The sequence below is a fragment of the Hordeum vulgare genome, chromosome 3H (genome assembly GCF_904849725.1).
Source record: "Hordeum vulgare subsp. vulgare chromosome 3H, MorexV3_pseudomolecules_assembly, whole genome shotgun sequence".
NCBI classification, from domain to species: Eukaryota; Viridiplantae; Streptophyta; class Magnoliopsida; order Poales; family Poaceae; genus Hordeum; species Hordeum vulgare.
In genome coordinates this window covers 397,559,597-397,581,761 of record NC_058520.1, presented here as the reverse complement: position 1 = coordinate 397,581,761, position 22,165 = coordinate 397,559,597, and the positions used below count along the sequence as shown (strand labels likewise).

Below are 22,165 nucleotides of genomic sequence, written 5' to 3'. Positions count from 1 at the left end.
GACGAAAAACCAAGCGTCGAAAACGGAGCGTCAGAAATGAACAGCAACGACGTTTTGGTCAAAATCGTCGTAACTTTAGACGATTCCTAGATTGTCGTAACCTTTACGATGATCCTAAATCATCTCTGACAATCAAACCCAGTCCTACGTGGCAAAATTACGACGAAATCAAAACGTCATGGCTGAAATCAGCCCAACCCATTTCAATTGATCACATGGGCTCGTTTTATTTTTTTGGGGCTTTTCTTATTGGTCTTCTTTTGGGCCTTAGCCTATTTTACAGTATTTTTTTCGAATTTTTATATATCATTATAATTTGGGCCCTCTCCTTTTAATGCCCAAATACATTTGGTCCAGTTTCAGTTTTGACCCTTTTTCATTTTTGAATTCAGCAATTTTTTGTTCCAGAACTTGGATTCATTTCTATTTGTTGGGCCTTTTTAACCTAATTATTTGTCCAGTATTAAATCCAACACTATTTCATATTTAAATCAAAAAAACTCAAGTTGAATTAAAATCAACCATCATATAACATCACAAAATACATATCACAGGTTTACATAACACAATAACTCATCTCTTGAATACATTTCTTTACACATGAATATAGCAAAAACGGACAAAATTGCATAATAAAACAATGGCACATCTGCTACTGTCCCAACAGTACAATGGACACCTCCGTACGAAGGCTGCCTTGGGCCAAGAATCATGACATTGAAGTGGTGAGGCACTGATCCCAGGACAACAATAGCGGCAACACCAACGATCACCTGCATGACATTTCAGATCATTATTACAGATTTTTTATTTATTTAAGACACTAGCAACAAAGATAGCTTCTGGCTTCACATATAATTAAATAGCCTACTGTTACTATCATGTATGTCGAATATGAAAGCGGTAGAAACAATAGTTATGTACATTCATTGCAAACAGACCTGTCCTAGATAGTTTCACAAGGTAGTCAAGCCCAATAGAACAATAATTAACATATAACTATATGTATGCTGCACATAAGTAGTTTGGAAGAACATGTGCAGAAATCAACATATGTAGCTTGCAACAATCAATTCTTGCCCAGTTTTTTGAAGGAGCAGGGTAAGAGTTTAATAACTTAGAATAGCAGTTCTCCCTACAGATAAACTTATGCCCGACTGCTCCAGGTTATTTATTTCATTTTTTATAACAGTTCTCCCTAGAGATGACAGATGCAAATCATAATTCTATATAACCAATAAGTAAAATTGTTTCAAAATTGGAACATGAACGAAGCATGTGCCACCACAAGTTCCTACAGTGAGATGCAATTTACCTTGATAGCTTTCAGATAGTCAGGTTCAATATCTATTGCGTGTTTGTCAACAATGATGTCCAGAAGCAGTGCAGACATATGTTCATGGGACCTGAATAAACAAACGAGATTTTAAGATATCAACCAAAATCTCCAGATAACTTTAGCAGATTAACATGCATATGGAAACACAAATAAGTGGATAAATCATCAATAATCATGCAATGTCAATATGCCCACACATGTGTCAAGATGAATGTCTAGGAACAAAGGGTCTGTAAATAATTAAAATGGATTTCAGTTTACATAAATAATGAAACTGGAAAAGAGAACACATATCTCTAAACAGAAGACTCGAAACTATAGACAGTGAAATGATACAATACCAAGTGGCGGAACTATGTGGTACAATATTCAGTAACTTGTCACAACTAGGCTCACTGCTACTCCCTTTGTTCCAAAATAAATATGAGACTAAATAAACTGATGTGTTGGATTTTGGATTTTCACTTTACAGATTCATTGCATGAGAACAACAAACTACTAGCTTCAGAATACCAACTCTTCCAATGTTATTCCTTAACATTTAGAGAAAATCTGGTGAAATGAGATAGCCATATGTGCTTGTCATTTACCAGAAATGGAGTTGTATAGTTCACTCTTTCTGTTCACCTTGGTCATGCTCGGAGGCTGGGAGACTAAAGTTCTTTCCGAGAGCCCTTACGACGTTGTTTTAATTCCACTAGTCCCCACTACACATACTACACTCATAACTAGAATTGTAAATTGACATGCATAACCAACCCCTGGTTCCTCCTTTTCTTATTCAATAGGACTAACTATGTAAAAATTAATTATTTATCAGGTGCAAAGTGCAATTTTTCAACCTGTTTTCAATCATTAGAAAATACAAATAGCATTTTTCCAGACATTTAACAATATGAACACCAAAAAAGTACAAACAACATCACTTTGTACGATTGCTAGTGATTACCATTTTTTTAGTAAGTGAACAAGCAGTTTACCATTGTACAAACAACGGAGTGTGGAAGCTTTTTTACTAATGAGATATTCAAGCTGCACACTATGTTCAAACAATAGCAGTTTTCCAGTCAATTAACAAACAGTAGTAGTTTTTCAACCAAGGCAACTAGCAGTTTTCAGTGTACAAACAACAGTCAGTTAACAAACAATAGCACCTTTCGTGTATACCTCCAATGCATAAAAGGAAGCACAGATAAGCTACCGTTTATGCAAAAGAGTGAACTAAAAAATTAACATGTCATATCACATATAATGCCGTTTCAGGCAGAACCTCGGCCTCAACGTGATATCAAAATAGTCAACATACACTTGAATCTCCTCAGAATCCATGTCAACCAATGCTACCCTTGCAAATTTGGATATGTCCCAAGAAGATTTTGCGAGCTATTGAAACAACAAGAACATGATAAAATAAATAAAATAGCATACACATTACAGAATTCATAAAATTTGATGCACAGAAGGACGTGAATGAAAAGCTTGCCATCAATAAGTTCAATTATTTACAAACAATCCTATCAAACGAATGAGGTGGAAGCCACCAGGAGTTAAGGCAGGATCACCTAGAGGTGTCCAAACATTCTTTTACTTTGCTCCTCTTTTGTTCATGTCACGTCACTGTAAGACATGTGTATTAACAGTCTAGTTTTTACCATGATTGGCAGATTCTGCTTAGAATATACAGTACCCAGTAATCCAGTTTAAGGTTAAATCATTTGAATATCAGGTTCTGCCTCTTAACTCTACCCTGCTCAAGGCGACCAAGTTTGTAATCGCATTAGCCCTTAGTTGTTTTGAGAACTACATGATATAGAAACCAGGCTTGTCATCTCATTCCCACAGGGAAAATTATACTACTGAGTATTTGTGAACAGACAACAGTGCAATCACTCTTAATAGTAAAGGAAATGACTACCTCGCTACAATCTGAAAGTAAAAAGTTGAAATCAACTTCAGACAAGGTATTAACACATAGCTCCATCAGGCCCATGTTATCACGTGGGAACAATTTCTTCTCCATAATAAACCTTACAACTTAATTAACAGTGTAGAAATCAACACCTAATCAGGGCAGTACCTGCCAAAATGGCAAGACAAACTAATGCGCATAACAAGACCCTTCAAGAACGTAATCAGACTGAACCAACTGTTCACAGCTACTATCAAATTCCTGTCACATCGGCGCACAAGAAAATAAGGAACCCCGAATGGAGGATTCATGGATCCACTTGACCAGAACCGGTGGAATTAGAAGGTAGCTACGGGGAGAAGAGAAGGGAGAGACATGGCGAGCCGCGGGCGACGACGATGTGCTACGTACTTACGACGTCGTCGAGCTGGAGGCACGCGGAGTGGGAGGCGCGGCCGAATCGGAGGACAAGGACCTTGCCGAGGGTGTCGCGGATGGCGGCGTCGACCTCCCGCTTCCGCCGCAGCATCGTCAGAACCACCGACCCCATCTCGCCCCTCTCTCCCCTCACCGGACTGCTGCAACCTGCAAGGAAGGAAGGAATCAACGGATTCCCCCCACCAATTTTTTGAGGTGCATTTCAGATAAGGTATCGGACCGAACGCAGCCAACCACAATACCCAACGCGTTCCGATCGATCTCGTGTGGAGAGGAGGGAGAAACGGTCAGGTACCTGCACCTGTCGGTGCGCGACGGCGAGGGCCGTGGAGAGCGGCAGCACCCGCTCGATTTGCGCCTGCATCTGCTCCTTGTGCCGGTCGACGCCCCCGACGGCCCTCCTCCTGGCGATGGCGAGGCCGTCCGCGCGCGCCCGCCGCTGCTCGAGCCGCCGCCTCATCTCGTCCAGCGCCGCACCCTGCCGCAGCGACTCCCTCCTCACCTGCATGCCCGAGACCCGCAGGGGCGCTCCGGTTGGGGGGGGGGGTTGCGGCGACGGGGTGAGGTGAGCGAGGGGAGGGAGGGCCGGCGCGGTCGGCGGTGGCGTCGTGGGAGAGAGAGCGAGGGGGGGGGCGATGGGGACACGGGACGAGGGGGAGAAGGGGCGCCGTGGGACTCGTGGATGGGGTGGCGGCGTGGGGTGGAGTGGGAATGAGGCTTTGGCTCGATTTAGGGTTAGATGGAGGTTAAATACACCCCGTTAGGTGGGCTAGCTGGGGTCGGCCCAGTTTGGATAAGGGGGTTTCTTTCCGTCTTTTTATTATTTGTTTCTTTTTTTATTTCATTATTTAACAGCTTTAGTTTTATTTTATTTTAGCGCAATAAAACCCCTTAAAATTAATAATTTCAAAAGGACAATTCTCTTAGGTAATATCCGACACACCCGAACATTTTTATTTTGATATTCCAAAACTTTTATCGCTTGATTTTATTTTTAAATTCAAATTTGAACCGTTTGAACTAACGCGAGATCAACAATAGAAATCACGGTGACGTGGCAACATTAGCGTGGAATTACTGTAGCTTAATTACATAGGTTACTATGGCAATAGTTGAGGATGTCACGCCGACCTCCACCGAGCCCTCCATCGAGTGTGGACGGCTTAGATTGGATATAGTGGGGTAATCCATGGGAAGAGTTATCATTGGTTGGAAACATCTATGATTAAAAATACTAGTTTCTAAGTGCTAAAAATAAGTAGATTTTGTGAACCAGCTATCAAAAATATTGCGCAAAAGGGCATCACTGAAATTTTCACTCAACTTAGACCACATTTTATGTATGATCACCGAGTTCTATGCATTTGCGACCTTTCTAGCTCATATTTTGTTCAAATGATCTAATATTATGCACAAGGGTGCATATTGGAATGGCACACAATGTTGCTTAAGGCTAAAGTTTTACTAGAAACAAAGATTGGATGATGTGCTCACATGGATTATTAGATGGGGCTAAAATTTTGTGGAGAGCTATGTTTTGGGCACATAGAAGATGTGGAAAAAATTCAACTCATAAGGATATTCCTATCTAGTACTTCCTTCACAAAGTTGTTAGCTGAACACAAACTTTGGAAATTTGCCGAGAAAGACTTACTAGGCAAATCGTTACGAAAGTTTTCATGAGGCAATGATTTGGATAGGAAAGAGTGCCCAAAAAATATGAGGGTAATCAAAGAAATAGAAATAGCACTTCCTTCACAAAGTACTATTCTGAACAGGATAGGAAAATGAATATTGCTGAATTATTTTTGAACTATGGAAGGAAGGGTTTTCACATATTTGAGGAATATATGATCCAAAGTATTTATGAGAATTTTTCAAGAATTTTTGGAGTGACAGAATAGTAGGTTGCTTCACAAACTAGGATGAGGTGAGATAGAATGGACCCACGAGTGACATGTCAACATAATTAGAACATGTTACGATATTTTGATAATCGTCGTAAAAGTTATGACGATCTCATCTTATGCGGTTACGACGTTTTTGACTCACGTCGTCGTAATTTATATGTAGATTTGATCCCCTCAAACGGTTTACGATGATCTCGGATGAAATTGTCATAGATTTATGACGAATTCATCAACGACATTTTAAAAAACGTCAAGTATGAGCATATTTCTTGTAGTGTACATCAAACGACCAGAAGGTCGGGTTCAAGAGCGAGGCCTAAGGCCAAATTAAACAGATACATCGAGTAGCGGAAACTCGTAAGAGCTAAGCGGTGCGCATGCCATGAAGCCTACACCGACAGGCATTCTGACTTGGAAGCGTCCTAGATCGCAGGTTCGTCTCCGACGGCGTACTCATCGCCAAACTCCGGTCCTTCCATGCCTGGTCAATAATATAACCAGTGGCAAGCCAATGAGTACTTTGAATGTACTCGCAAACAGCCCATGATATGAACATTTATAGTGAAAAATAACAGTAACATGCATCTTTAGTGGAATGCAATTTGGTGGAATGATCAGGTATATGCAACAGGTTAAAGAATTACTCTTGAAGAACAGGTTACAGATATCATCATATCTGCTAAGGGTTGAACACACCGGGTTCACCTTAAACGCCAAGTCATCGGACTTGTCATAACCTCAATGTATTAATGAGGGCTAAACCATCCGGGTTTACCCTATATGCCAAGTCACCGAACTTGGTCATATTCTATCATGATTATAACAACACCTTTTTAACACCACTCACACACACTTTTGGTTTATGCGGAAACGCTGGACGTAGTTTAAGCAGCACCACCCAATTGTCCTTAACTGTGGACACGGCTATTCGAATAGTTTGACACTCTGCAAAGGTAGTACGCTGTACCCACGAGAAACGGGAAACTTCCGTGTCATCCACGACTCGCGGTATATCACATATACCCGAGGTAACTACCCGATCATCATCTTTCCCCTGACGATACTAGACAAAGAGGTCCACTCGATTGGTACCCATCCCACATGTTGTACGTCTTATGAGCACCGACTCTGGACTGTATCAACCATGCAGGGACCAACGGTGTGCCTGGAACTCATAATAATGGCATAGTCGTCCTACCTGGCATGACCCCATCACGAGAGTGACACCGATCACTCCCGGCACTAGTAATGTGTCTCTTTGCTAGTACCGACCAGAGTAATCAACAAAGCCCCGTCCCATAAAGGGGTATCGTGGTCGTACTGGTAAGGTTGGGACGGTCGACACATCATAAATCTAATCCCATTTCCGGAACCATACTCACACAAAAACACCGGTGCATCACTTCACCAAAAGTGATCACCAACTCATTATCACCCTCGGGCATTAGTGGCACCCGACGGGGTTTTCATAAACTCTTTATTTAACTCATCATCATGCTTGTGATAATATGCTCTATCTTTACTTGTCAACATGGTATAACATGACCCTCACGGGGTAGGGTCAAGCTCAATGCATTGATCTTATAACTTTACTAATCAACATTAGAGTTGCATGATCCTCATGGATAGTAGGGTCAGCTCATCATGTTTGTGCTCCGAGGATCCATGTGAATAACATTACTACCATGCAAGTGCTTCAAAGAAGCCTTCGGTACCATCACATCAATGATGAACCGGCACTGTGATCACATGCAACGGGAAAAGTACTTTCTATTCTAGCATGCATCATTTCATATGCTCAAGTCATGGTCAAAGGCTGCTTGCCTTGGTCAGCTAGGTATCCGGGGTCTTCGAGGTCTTCCGCTCCGGATCCTCCATCACTCGGTAACTTACCGTCGAGAAAGAAATAAATAAATAATAGCTCTCACTAAAACAGGTCACAAGGTGTCTTTAAAAATGTTGCAAAGTTTGAATAAATTCAGTTTATCATCTGGAAAATGTTTCCTATAGTTTTTATTAGCTAAGCATATTTATTTAAAAGCAAACAGAAGCAAACAAGTGCTTTTTAATATCATTTTATTATACTAAAATAGTTTCTGTTCTTGATAAATGTCAAACACTACAGAATCAAATACTACACATTTTTAGAAAATTACTGGTGGAAGAATCATATTTTTTACTGGCTAAATATTTTTATAAAAATCATTTAAGTTACTGGATTAAAATAAAAGGAAAAGGCCAGGGGGAACAGATCCAGCCGGCCCAGCCAGCAGGCCTGGCCACCAGGCGCGCGCGGGCCAGGTTCAAACCTGACCTGCGGGCCCCTGGTGTCAGCGTCAGCGGCTGCGCGCGCTGGCTGCCCCAGGATACCGACAGGTGGGTTCCACCTGTCGGGTCCTTCTCCTACCTCTAGCCAGAGAGGTAGAGACGGACGCCGACGAGGCTGCCGTTGTCCTCAGGCCAATCTAGGAGCGGGAACGGGTCCCTCGTGCCTCCGCCTACCTGCTCTTGGTCGGGACGTCACCGGAGGTGGTCTGGGTCGCCGATGACGAGGTGACCGTGGCGGAAGGGTTTCCGGTTGGTGTTGAACTAGTGGCTAGGAGCACGGATTCGCTCGGGAAAGTTGGGGGAAATGTTCCTGGTGTCAAGGGGAGTGTAATGGGAGGTCGGGCAGACGTGTAGCCGGAGATCGACCGGAGCTCCGAGGCGGAGGGGCCTCAGTCGATCTCGAGCACCGGGGCTCTGCGAGCTCGATTGGGTGGCTAGGGGGTGTCTACTGGTTGTGTTGATGCTGCTTGGAGGGTGCTGGGGTGCCGTGGGGACCTATTTATAGGCCAGCGACGGTGACCCGACTCGGGCGCGCCGGTGACTCCCGTGGCGCGCGTGCGAGCAAAGTGAGGTGCTGGCCGCGAAACCACGGGTTCGGGACGTGGTTTAGGACCTCCTGGTGCATCGGCCGCAGAGGGAAAGCGAGTGGGGTCGAGCCGCAGCGACCGTGCATGCTCGGCCGCGTCGGGCGCGCACGGGCACGCATCGCCTGAGCTCTTGCGCGAGGGGAGAGGGTCCCTGGGGGTAGCTTTGCACTGAATGGTTGTCGAGGGAGCGTTTGGACATAACTGGGGAGGTTGGGACCGGCCGGGGCGTCGTCCCATTGCGGGAGGTTCTCTGCAGCGCGCCCAGAGCGCAGTTTTGGCATGCCACGGCATGCTGGCTCGCTCTGGGGCACTTGGGACGTGTCCTCCATGTCCTGAGTGTTGCTGGGAGTGTGTCTAGCCGTTGCGGTTTAGTGGGAGCTCGAGCTGGTCAAGGGAGCAAGGAACACTAGTGTTGCGAGTACTGCCCTGCGGCTCAAATTGGAGTTCTTGTCACTTGTGCTTGGAGTTGGGGAGGGGATGATTGACTCGGTGCTCAGGGTGTTCTGGGGCTCTAACCCACCAAGTTTGGGGCCTTGCCATTGGGTAAAATAGTGGCTAGGAGGGTTTTTACCTTCCTGTGAGTAGGTGTTCGACAGTGACTTGGGGTGCTTCCACTCCACCACTGGAAATGAAACTTAACAGGTTTGGTCTTGGGGTAAAAACATGGGGTTTCACCAAATTTGAGCTCCATTGAACCAGTTTGGCTTTGTAAACTTGAAAATGCCTCAAAATGACCAATACTGTCCTCTACAAAGGAAGTGTGGCCAAACGGAGTCTCACAAATCCCATTTTTGGCGTGGAGTCCTCATTTGGGGTGTCAAACACCTGTGCAAAGTTTCAGCTCCATTGGAGAAACTTTGCAATGTAGAGTTGTTCCAACTCTTCTATGGACAGAGAGGGTTTTGGGCTCATTAGGTGCACTTCCCCACCTTGGATCAAGGTGATATTTTAGGTGAGCACCTAATATGGCTTGGGAGGGCTCCTGAAATTTTATGGGAATTTACTGAGATAATTTCCTTTGGAAACATCTCAAAAAGCTAAAACAGACAGAAATGGTTTTCAGGGTTTTACTCAAATAATATTAATATAAAATAGGGTTGAAAATCTTATATATGGAAAATATATGTCCTTCTGAGCTTCCATGAATTTACTCAGAATTTTCTAAGGTAGGAAAGCAATTTTCCTTGTGAGAATATCATTACTGGCCTTAGAAATAGACATAGATATAAAATAGGAAAATAATATTTTAAATCACCAATTAATGTTTTTAATGAATGAAAATAATATTTGGATCAGACCACCAACTTTGGTTGGAAGTGCCACTTGGCTTCATGAGCTAGTAGTGTATCCCAACATGGTGAAGGTGATCTTGATATAAAGGAAAAAAGGTTTTTTGAAGAGAGCAAAATAATAAGTTTTCATGGGTTTGAGTCATCAAACTAGCAAGCATTCACCCATACAAGGGTTCACATTGCACTCACAACATTATTTGAAAAAGTTTTAACAAGCTCTGATTTTTGCAACATAAAATACTTGTGGTGAAAAACACGGTGTGACAAGGCATTCCTCCGGTGCGAGTGAGTTAAATGATCTCATGGTCATAGGAATAAATACTTGACCCGCAGAAAACAGTAGCAACAAAATGACACGATCAACATGCTATGTTCATTAGTTTGGGTCTAGTCCATCACATGATTCACTCAATGATGTGATCCAGTTATCAAGCAACAACACCTTGCACATAGTGAGAAGACCCTGACTATCCTTGATAAATTAGCTAGCCAACTAGAGGCTTGCTAGGGACAGTGTTTTGTCTTTGTATCCACACATGTATCTAAGTCTTCATTCAATACAATTATAGCATGGATAACAAACGATTATCTTGATACAGGAATTATAATAATAACCTTTTTATCATTGCCTCTAGGGCATAATTCCAACTGAAACTATACCACTACATCAACCGCGTTTCTTGAACGCTTCCCGCTTAGCGATCTACTAGGGTATGTAGATCTAATCTCCTCTCGTAGATGGACATCACCATGATAGGTCTTCGTGTGCGTAGGAATTTTTTTGTTTCCCATGCAAACGTTCCCCAACAGTGGCATCATGAGCTAGGTTCATGAGTAGATGTTATATTGAGTAGAACACAAAAGGTTTTGTGGATGTTGATGTTCGATTTGCTGCCCTCCTTAGTCATTTCTCGATTCGACGGTATTGGTGGATTAAAGCGGCCCGGACTGACATTACTCGTACGCTTACGAGAGACTGGTTTCATCGACTAACATGCAACCTCGTTGCATAAAGATGACTGGTGGGTGTCGGTTTCTTCAACCTTAGTTGAATTGGTTTTGACCAAGGCGGTTCTTGGAGAGAGGTTAGATAGCAATTTTCACATCTTCATTGTGGTTTTTGTGTAAGTAAGATGCGATCATACTAGATACCCATATCAGCCACGTAAAACATGCAACAACAAATTAGAGGACGTCTAACTTGTTTTTGCAGGGTATGCTTGTGATATGATATGTCCAATGATGTGATGTGATATATTGGATGTATGAGATGATCCTGTAGTAGTAGTAGTTAAAATCGATTTGCACGTTGATGCTACGACAACCGGCAGGAGCCATAGGGTTGTCTTTAAACTAACGTTTGTGTTTGCAGATGCATTTACTATATTGCTAGGTCGTAGCCTTAGTAGTAATAGCATATATAGCACGACAACCTCGATGGCGACACGTTGATGGAGATCATGATGATGGAGATCATGGTGTGGCGCCGCTAACAAGAAGATCATGCCGGTGCTTTGGTGATGGAGATCAAGAAGCACAAGATGATGACCATATCATGTCACTTATGAATTGCATGTGATGTTAATCCTTTTATGCACCTTATTTTGCTTAGAACGACGATAACATTATAAGGTGATCTCTGACTAAAAATTTCAAGATGAAATTGTGTTCTCCCCGACTGTGCACCATTGCGACAGTTCATTGTTTCGAGACACCACATGATGATCGGGTGTGATAGACTCAATGTTCACATACAACGGGTGCAAAATAGTTGCACACGCGGAACACTCGGGTTAAACTTGACGAGCCTAGCATGTGCAGACATGGCCTCGGAACACATGATACCGAAAGGTCGAGCATGAATTGTATAGTTAATATGATTAGCATAGAGATGCTTACCACTGAAACTATTCTAACTCACGTGATGATCGGACTTGAGTTAGTGAATTTGGATCATGTACCACTCAAATGACTAGAGAGATGTACTTTTTGAGTGGTAGTTTATCAGTAATTTGATTAGTTAAACTCTAAATTATCTTAAACATAGTCTAAGTCCACTTTGCAATATTTGTGTTGTAGATCAATGGCTCACGCAACAGTCACCCTGAATTTTAATACGTTCCTAGAGAAAGCTAAGTTGAAAGATGATGGAAGCAACTTTGTAGACTGGGTTCGTAATCTTAAATTGCTCATGCAAGCTGGGAAGAAGGATTATGTCCTTAATTCTGCGCTAGGAGATGAACCACCCGCTACGGCTGACCAAGGTGTTAAGAACGCCTGGTTAACACGTAAGGAGGACTACTCAGTAGTTCAATGTGCAGTCTTGTATGGCTTAGAACCGGGACTTCAACGTCGCTTTGAGTGTCATGGAGCATTTGAAATGTTCCAGGAGTTGAAGTTTATCTTTCAGAAGAACGCCTGGGTCGTGAGGTATGAGACCTCTGATAAATTCTATGCTTGCAAGATGGAGGAGAATTCGTCTGTCAGTGAACATGTGCTTAAAATGTGTGGGTACTCAAACCGTCTAGCTGAGCTGGGTAATGAACTCCCGCAAGAAGCTATCACTGACAGAATTCTTGAATCACTGCCACCTAGCTATAAGAGCTTTGTGTTGAACTATAACATGCAAGGGATGAACAAGTCAGCCGACGAGTTATTCGGGATGCTGATAGTCGCAGAGTCAGAACTCTGGAAAGAGCATCAAGTGTTGATGGTCAATAAGACCACTACAGGTAACGTAAGCTTTAAATGCTAATAATGGTGTATGAAAACGTATGACCGTTGCCCTCCTGGAAGGCTACGATGTACAGAGTGGATTCCAGTCGGTACGTTAAATATGCTCCGAGTGGATCGTCGCCGACTAGATGATGGGGCGTCCTTAATTCAGTCGGAACTGTCTAAGGGCCTTGTCTTCTATGAAGGGTAGTCCTTGGGTAGGACCTATAGGGCAGACCTATGACCCTACCCTGGGACTATAACCGCATCATTAGTCCCCGAATTGATCGGGCTTGGAACGATGAAGTGATGTCTGGAGTTTGGAACCGACTGGTATCGAGATGACTTTAGCGTTGTTTGCCTCGATCCATTTTATCCTTTCAGCCAGTGATCCGAGTGAATATGCCAGTGAAACAAACCGTCAGGGACCGAGTGCTTCCGCGGAATCTTTCGACGTGACTGGTCAAACTGGCAGCGCCGTATTTTCCGGGATCCTCAAATTTCGGTTGCCGCGCGCTCAGCGGGGATGACGACATCGCCATCGAGTAGGTTTTGCCTCCTCGATTACCGCGCCGTTATCTTCTCCACTAATCTTGCAGCAGCCGGTTGGGGGATAAGATCCTGGGCCTACCTGCAAGTGACCCAGTCGGAAGCCTATTAAAGCCTCCCCGGCGGGATTTCCTGTTGCGCTGCTCATCCTCCTTCCATTAATCTCGCTCCTCCCGCATCTCTCTGCACACCTCAAGCCACCTCCTTCCCCTCCTCCTCTGCGGATCCGTCACCCTCTCCATGACGAAGGGGCAGACCAGCAAGCTCGAGGCGCAGAAGAAGAAGAAGAAGGGGGGCCCCACTCAGCGGCGGCAGCGGGCGCTGCCGGCGGGCTGGATCCAGGGGGACTTCCTCCCCTCCTCGGTGATGGAGAACGGCATCCTGGAGCTGGTGGAGCACGGCATGGTCGCCAACAAGTCCTGGAGGCTGCCGGAAGGCGAGACGGATCCGGCGCCGAAGGAGGGGGAGCGCGTTCTGCTGCTCAGCCACGTGGCCAGAGGCTTCTCCTTGCCTCCCCATCCTTTCTTCCGAGGTATCATGACTTACTTCGGGGCGCAGCTCGATCAATTTCCTCCGAACGCAATAGCTCACCTTGCTGCATTCGTCACCCTCTGCGAGTGCTTCATAGGATGTCCTCCCCACTGGGGGCTCTTTAAGTATGTCTTCTCTGCTAGATCCCAAACTGTTAAAAAGCTTAGCCAGTCGGATGACAAGACTCACATCCTCCAGCTCTGCGGGGGTTTAGGTTTCCAGAAGAAAACAAAGAGTAGCTATCCCTCCTCCAGCTATCCGAGTCGGTTAGGAACTGGCAATCATCCTGGTTCTATTGCTAGGACATTGCTTGTCCGAATGCTTCGAGTGAGTTGCCACCTTTCAGTTTAGACCGTCCGGGCCCTCCCAGGAAGCTTGCGCTCTCTAAGGGAGAAAGAACCCAGATCCAGCCTTTGGTCGACGCGCTGATAGCCGTCGTCCGTAAGGGAGTCACCGGCACGGACCTGCCGGAGATTTTTCTGGGTCGGCGCATCCAGCCGCTGCAGGCCCGAGACCACACCATGTGGCACCACACCATGATCAGCGAATAAAAGTATACACTCAAGTATGGATCATCGGTACCCCTTTTATAATTCTTGAGTCTTTAGGGATCCCGCACTATTAAGAGGGGATCACAGGTTTTGTGATGAACTTGCTCAAACTAGATATCCACTGTTCTGCTCTTACCACATCTCCACTGCTCTGCTATTATCAGAAAACAGGACCAGTGCCTCGGACATCCGGCCTCCTCCGGACGTCCGAGGCCCGGACATCCGGACTCCTCCGGACGTCCGAGGCCCGGACATCCGGCCTCCTCCGGACGTGCGAGGCCCGAACGTCCGACCAGCTTCGGAAATCCGGAACTATGCACTAGAGAAACTTGAGTTCTATAACTCGGATTTCCGGCTCCCTCCGGACATCCGAGCGCCGGACGTCCGACCAGCTTCGGAAATCCGGAGCCCTGCATCAGAAGAACATAAGCTCTATAACTCGGATTTCCGGCTCCCTCCGGACGTCCGAGGCCCGGACATCCGCCCCCTTTCGGAAATCCGGAACCTCCCACCAGAAGAAGTTGAGTCGAATAACTCGGATTTCCGGTCTTCTCCGGACGTCCGGTCGCTGTTCAATTCACAGTATTTTCAGTGATATCTACAGGCCTCGGACGTCCGACCCCTCGCGGACGCCCGGACTTCCGGAAACTGTCGGAAGTCCGGACCCTGTGTGACTTAAAGTGTCCCCAACGGCTGTTTTTCTCTCCCCACTATAAATACCCCCCTCCCACTTCGTGAGAGGGCGGCCCAACACAGCCTTATCCTCATAAGAACACATTTCGACCTCACACACATTTGCTCACTCCAAATCTTAGATCCCAAGAGCATTTGTGAGCCCCTTTGAGAGTTGTTCCAATCAAAAGATAGATCGTCTCCCTCTCCTTCTCTCAACCCAAGCTATTTGTGATTTGAGCAAGTTTTGAGCATTCCCCGTGATCTTGTTACTCTTGGAGGTTGGGGACTCCTAGGCGGTAGGAGTTCTTCGGAGAGGAATCAATCCGTGTGATTTCCCCCGGAAAAGTTTGTGAGGGTTTGGAAGCCACCTCAAAGGCTTACCACTAGTGGTTGAGAAACGCCTTCGTGGTGTTATCTCAAAGGGAGAATAGGGTGAGCCTTCGTGGCGTTGGTGTGCCTTCGTGGTAACATCCACCTCTCTAACGGTGACTAGCTTCCCTCCAAGGAAGTGAACATCGGGATACATCTTCGTCTCAGTGACCTTGGTTATCCTTAACCCTAACTCCTTCCTTGTGGTTTACTTGTGTTATTTGAGCATACATACATTGCATATTGCTTGTGCTCATTATATTGTGTTGGCCATTTCTTGTACAAGATTAATCATTCAAGCATACCCTCTATATCCACACGTTCATACTTGCATCCCTTGATACATCGTGTTGATATAGTGTGATCTAGTATCTTGTGTTGTTCACCTACTTGTCGTGTGATATAGCTCAAGTAAGTTTGTGTAACTTACTTGTGCTTGTTAGTAACTATATTGTGTCCATCTTGGTAGATCGTGTTTTTGATACACGTTGCAGTGCCTAGTGCATTTAGGATTTGTGCTTGACAAGTACCCTCTTAGTTTATTTCCGCATTAGGTTCAAGCCAAATCCGAAGAAGTTTTTAAATAGCCTATTCACCCCCCTCTAGGCGTCATCGAGGTCTTTTCAATTGGTATCAGAGCTAGGTCTCTCTTTAATTAGGTTTCACGACCTAGAGAGTATCGATGTCGACTACTGGATTAGTGCACAATGGCATCTTTGACTTTGATGGAACAAATTATACCCTATGGAGAATTCGTATGCTTCATCACTTTTGGTCCATGGGCCCAAATACTTTACGAATTGTTCTTGTAGGGATTGCCGACAAAAAGGATGATGCATCTTCATCTACTAATGAAATGTATCTTGATTGTGAGGCTTTTCTTGCCATTCATCGAACCATAAGTCCTGAAGTGTTTAAGTCTATCTCGACTTGCAAGTCAGCTCATGAAGTTTGGACTAAACTTGAAGATATATATGGTGGGTCCAATCTTGATGAAGACGGTATTATGATGAAGGAGTTGGCGCATGAGCTCTTTACTCTTTTCGATCTTAAAGAGTCCACCACTACTTCCATATCTGATTGCTTGCACACCTCAGCATCTTCAATCTCACAAGGTAATGACATGGTGAGTGAAGAAATATATGTTGATGAAAATGTCATTGCCTCTATGGACATGAGCATATCTAGCACCACACATAGTGGAAATTATTGTGCTGATAGGTCATGCATTTCACCTAAAGATTCCTCGACAAATGACTGTGGTGATATGCCTGCTTCCTCGTGTCCTCTTGATCAAAATATCTTGTTTCTCCCTAGTTGCTCTATGACTAATCATTTAAGGGAAATCAAGAAATATGAAGTACTTTTGACTAATGAAGAATCTGATTCACCAAAAGAATCGTCATCAACTCCTCCAGTTCACATGTGCCTCATGGCAAGAGGTAATAATGAGGTATCATCTTCCCTGTGCAATAACGATGATATTTGCGATGAGGATGATGATGATGACTTGACTGAAAATATCTATGTGATCAGTAAAATTCTTCATAAAGCTAAAAATAACGCTCTTCAAAGGTTCCAAGATGTTCTTGCTTACTTTGAAAATTGTAATGATTCACTTAATCATGAACAAGCTAAAAGTGAACAACTTGAACATGAACTTGAGAAGAGTCATCAAGCATGTAGAGACTTAAGATCTTCAAAAGGAGAGATTGAAGTTGCTCATGATAAACTTAAAAGGGATTTTGAGGTCCTTCTCCTTGAATGCAAGAATGTCAAGGGAGAGCTCGTCAAAACCTCTAAGATATTTGAGGAGCTTCAATCTACTCATGAGAAGTCTCTATTTGCTACTTACTCCTCTCATATTGTTGATGATATTTGTACATCTAACTTTACCTCATTTGAAGTATCAACATTGAAGGAGAATGTTGAGCTTCGTGCTCAACTTGATTTACTAACTTTCAATTATGGGAAGTTGGAAGAAAACCATGTAATGCTCACAAGCTCTCATGCCGATCTTCTAACATCCCATAATGTGCAAAGGTTAGCTCATGAGGCTATCATCACCAAGGTAACATCAAGCGAGCCTCATGCGGACAATGGCACTCCTTCTAGTCAAAGTACTATATTTCCATGTGCTAGTCCTCGTAATTCGTCTACTCATAATGTTGCTACCTCGTGTGATGAATTACTTTCCTTGCCTTGTTGCTCTAACATTGAAGCTTACACTTCCTCTAGTACTTGCATTGTTACTAACCGTGCAGAGGAAATCAAAGAGCTCAAGGCCCAAGTCACTTCTTTGAAGAAAGACTTGGAACAGTGTCATGAAGGGATGCCCACACTCAACAACGTCCTGTGTGAGCAAACATCTCCGAATGACAAAAATGAGTTTGGAGTAAACTCAAACAAGAACAAGAGGGGCCTAGAACAAGTCAAGAATTCGGCCAAAATCATTTGCTTCAAGTGCAAAGTTAAAGGGCACCACGTTAGATCTTGCCCTCTGAAGACGAAGTCTCAAAGTCACAAGCAACAAGGGAAGCGGCCACAAACTCAATCACATATTCAACTACAAGTTGAAGGAAGGCCTCTTCCCAATAAGACCCAAGCCAACACTCCCGAGGTGAGAAATCAACAGGGAAGAAAGCAAAGGGTAGATGTTGCTACTTATGTCGTGAGAAGGGTCACGTCGCTTCGTCTTGCACAAGAGGTAACTTATCCAACCCAATCACTATTGATGATACATATTCCCTTGGGAAGGATAAGGTTGGCAATGTGTTTGCCAAGTTTGTTGTTACTCAAAATGGTGTCAAGAAAAAAACCATTTGGGTTGCCAAGCCTATTGTGATTAACCTCTTAGGACCCAACGTAGTTGGGGACCGACAAGCTCAAACTTGATCAATAGGTGACCTTGGAGGACATTAGAGACTTGGATACATAATGAAGAATTAAGGGGTCTTCATCATTCACATTATCTCAAGCCAAGTCATTTGGATTATCGAGTTTCTATCTTATATCCAATGTGCCTCCTTACGGTAACTTATACTTAAACTGTTTACATTGTTAGGTGCTTTCCCCTTTGCATGTTGTGGTTTTGTACCTTGCATGCGTTTGTATATGTTGTGCTTCCAACTTGCTTATCTTGAGTAATCGAGTATGTGTATGTTGGTTTGCACATCATGTACATGTGAGTCTTGTATTGAGCCTATTTGCATCTTGTTTGTATTTTTGTTGGCTCTTGTGAGAGATTAATGGACTATCCCATTGTGGGGGAGTGATGTGCTTTGCACATCTCACAATCCTATAAATGTGTATACATGGGGAATACCACTTAGTTTTGATGCTTCAAGATTATCTAGTGTCTATGTGGTATGTCTTACTCATGAGAAATTCAAATTCTATATGGTCCATTAAGTATCTCTTGTTGGTTTTAATTTGCCACTTGTTAATGTTATTGGTTTATCACATTATGGGGGAGTAATATGCTATGTGCATATTACAAACCTAGAAAATGTGTACATTTGACGTATTACCACTTAATGTTGATATTGTAAATTATCTTGTTCCTAGGTGGCATGTTAGCTCTACAAGTGTCATTTGCTTGCGTTTTATGGGTAAAGATGATCTTGGATATATTTGTGATCCACCAATGAGTATCATTTCAAAAATACTTCTTGTCCTTGACAATTCGAATTGCTAATCATCTTTACATTGGATTTTGTGTTTCGTTTGTCTTTCTTGCCTCTTATGAATCTATTTTTAACATGTCTAGTGTGGTTATAGATATAGAGAAAGTGATGATCCCATCGTGTGCGTTTCGTATTCAAATGCAAATTCTATATAATGCACGTCCCTTGGGGGAGCTATCCTATTCTCTTTAAAAAACACCCTCTTTATTCACCCATCATAAAATCATTTGATCCCCATCAAGTGTGTGTTGATGGGAGGCAAGTCTTGCTCCTTATGATGCTTTGTGCCATCATGAAAATTTGTAGAGGGCTTTGTTTGTTGGAACCTAGCTCTCTCTTGGAAACTAGATACCTCGTGTTTGTTTTCCTTCAATTGGTTTCTTGTTGCCTTCTATTTGGCATGTGTCAATGGATATCTCATTCCTTGATGTATATTTTAATTGATATCCTTCAAATGATAGTTCTTTTGTTTTAGTATCTTATTATCACTTGATACCTTGTCTTTTGATGACTTATCAACTTTGTGTTGAGTTGATTCTTGAGAGTCTTGAGCATGCGTATCTAGCTACTATATACAACTTCTTTTGCTTGCTTTCCTCTTTTGACCCAATATATAAGGGAAACTCCACCCTGTCATAAATTGGCTAAGGTGTGGATGAAATTCAAATTCATATCTATATGCACATATGTGTGTGGAGTTTGTCCTATGTATTGCTGGTTTTCTAACTCTTTGCTCCCAATGAGTTTGGGCACCATTTTGTTTGTTTTTGTTGTTCCAGGAACAACTCGAGATGCATTGGATGCTCAGCTCACCTATAAGGAAGATGTTAAGACCATGTGATTATTGGAGCCAAGTTAGGATGATCAAAGAACAACTATCTACTACATCAATCCAATGTTGTCTCGGTAACAAGTATCCACTTCATGCATTCTTTTCTTGCAAAGGACCCAACCTATCTTTTCTTTTCCAGGTTGCATCATGGCATGAATCTCTTGATTTGTTCTCGTAGTACTTGTTTGCTTTCTCAAAGCATCCGAATGATGATGTCTTACTGCTAGTTGGAATGTCTTTGATGTTCGTATGTTGGAAGTTCATATTATACAATAAGAAAATATTAGGCCATGTGCTATGCTTCCAAGCAAAATATCTCATTGATATATTCATGACTTCCCTTTTTGGATATCTAGTGTTCTTCCTTCTGGTAACCATTTCGTGTGTACATCCTTCTTTGTGGATATATATATCATCATGATTGTCTTCTACTTAGAATCTTGGTCACATGAGAGAAGTTACATCTCTAATTGATATCCTCTTTTCTTTCACGTCCATCGCAACATTTCCTTTTTCGGTTTTTGGTGGCAACGTGAAAGGATTTGTTTTGAGTGCGTATCTTATTTTTCTACATCTTGGTGCACTCTTTGGCCGTGAATATTATTTTTCCTCATGCTTGTTTTGATGAGGGTTTTGCCATTTTCAAATTAGTATCCCTCCTCTTGACAAGATTCTTACTCCCTATCTTCACAATGGGTTGTCACAAGCGTTGGTTCTTATTTTGTTTATTAGTAAGCTTGTGAACCCATTTTCTAGTATGTGTGTGTGGGAATGATATGTCTTGCACTTTGTATCTCATAATCATCAAGACTATGTTGATGAGCAATGCTCATCCTTATCTTAAGTCTTCTCAAGTGCTTTGCCATGACTCACACACATTACTTTGGTTGAGCTTATTCTTAAGTTGCTTCCTTTACATGTTTCTCAACCATTAGTTTTGTGCAATTGATATGCCTATTGTCTCATCTATCTTCTTGCACTCGTTGTGTGTTTCTATTAATTCTGGGGGAGCAAGGAACCTATTTTGTGCACCTGTGTCAAATACAAAAATCTCATATTAGTGCACAAATCATGGGGAGCTTCTCTAGTTTTTGATAAAGCACTATGTTGCCTCTATCATAATATCTTTTATTCATGTGGTTCGAAGGACCATATGATTGTTTGTTCCATCTGGAATTCTTTGATTGCTTGCCTCCATCTTTGTATTTCTTTGTGGCATACAATCCTTTTATTTGCAATCTTTGGGTCCTCAATATAGTTTGTTTTCCTCCAACTACTTATCATTGTATTTGTGTATTTTTCTGCACTCATTTGCTGAGAAGTACACACTTTTTGGAGGACCACCTACTATATTTGCTTTCTAAACTTTTCATCCATTTTGGCAATCGATGCCAATGGGGGAGAAGTTTAGAGAGTTTACTTTGGATATGTACATATGTAGAGGGTTTTGCTTTTATTGCGTAAGCATTTACATCTTGCTCACATGCATTATTACCTTGTATGTGTGCGCTTGGTTATGCTTATTTCCTTATATAAACTCTCTTGAAGTGGTTGTCTTCAATTACCAAAATGGGGGAGATTGTTAGAGCATATATCTCCATATGTGGTTTTGGTAATTGATGACAATTCCTATGGACTAATGGTTGCCTTAAGTTATATTTATAGGATTTGTCCATAGGCACTTCTTGAAGTCCATCTGTTGGGTTCAAGGAGTTTATATGATGACCAAGATGGTATTCAAGGTATTATCCAAAGAATGGTCATAGAGACACTAGGTTGATCAAGATCTCAGACAAAGAGTAAATCAAGATGATCAACACACAAAGCATATAAGATGTACCTAGAGGGATCAAGTCATCCCATGGTATGGTAAGCATTGTCCATTATGTGTTTGTGTACTAACCCATGGTCTTTGTGAGACTCCTATGTGGGGGTTAGGTGTGCTTCCATGGGCTTGCGTCAAAAGGAAGATCTCATACAACTCATGAAGGATGACGTCAAGTGGTGATCGTCATCAAGATTGTGGTGTGCAAGTTCAAGTGGAGCAGCACGAATATACCATTGAAACTATTGTTAATGATCATGTGTTGATAAGGACAAGCTCATGTGCTAACCAGGACAAGATCAAGATAAGCAGTCCTGAGCACTACATGCTTGATTCTTGTGGATGTTCACATGGTGGTCAAATGAAGATGAATACATAAGCTAGGCTTTCCACATTGTGTATGGAGAGCTGCTTGAAGACTTCATCATGTCTTGCTTTCAACTTGAGCCAAGAAGGAACAACAACATCCAGCTCAAGTGAAAGGGCTAACTCAAAGGTATCAGTTCCTTTGACGTTAGTGGTGCAGAGTGATGATCAGCGAATAAAAGTATACACTCAAGTATGGATCATCGGTACCCCTTTTATAATTATTGAGTCTTTAGGGATCCCGCACTATTAAGAGGGGATCA

General features: G+C 43.0%; 1 protein-coding gene across 1 annotated transcript; it reads right to left on the bottom strand.

The window, feature by feature from the left end:
* Positions 1–2,518: 2,518 nt before the first annotated feature.
* LOC123440040 (thioredoxin-like protein 4B) lies at positions 2,519–3,798 on the bottom strand. The gene is made up of 2 exons (XM_045116633.1): positions 3,664–3,798; positions 2,519–2,722 (listed from the first exon to the last, which is right to left on the bottom strand). Exons 1-2 carry the CDS (start codon positions 3,796–3,798, stop codon positions 2,582–2,584), a joined length of 276 nt encoding a protein of 91 aa, XP_044972568.1. The 3' UTR covers positions 2,519–2,581.
* Between the last annotated feature and the right edge of the window lie 18,367 nt (positions 3,799–22,165).

Excerpts from the sequence above, each read along its gene's own strand:
- LOC123440040 (XM_045116633.1), bottom strand. The coding sequence starts at position 3,798 with ATGGGGTCGGTGGTTCTGACGATGCTGCGGCGGAAGCGGGAGGTCGAC. Across the intron at positions 2,723-3,663 it reads GCCTCCAGCTCGACGACGTC|CTCGCAAAATCTTCTTGGGA; the intron begins GTAAGTACGTAG and ends TTGTTTCAATAG.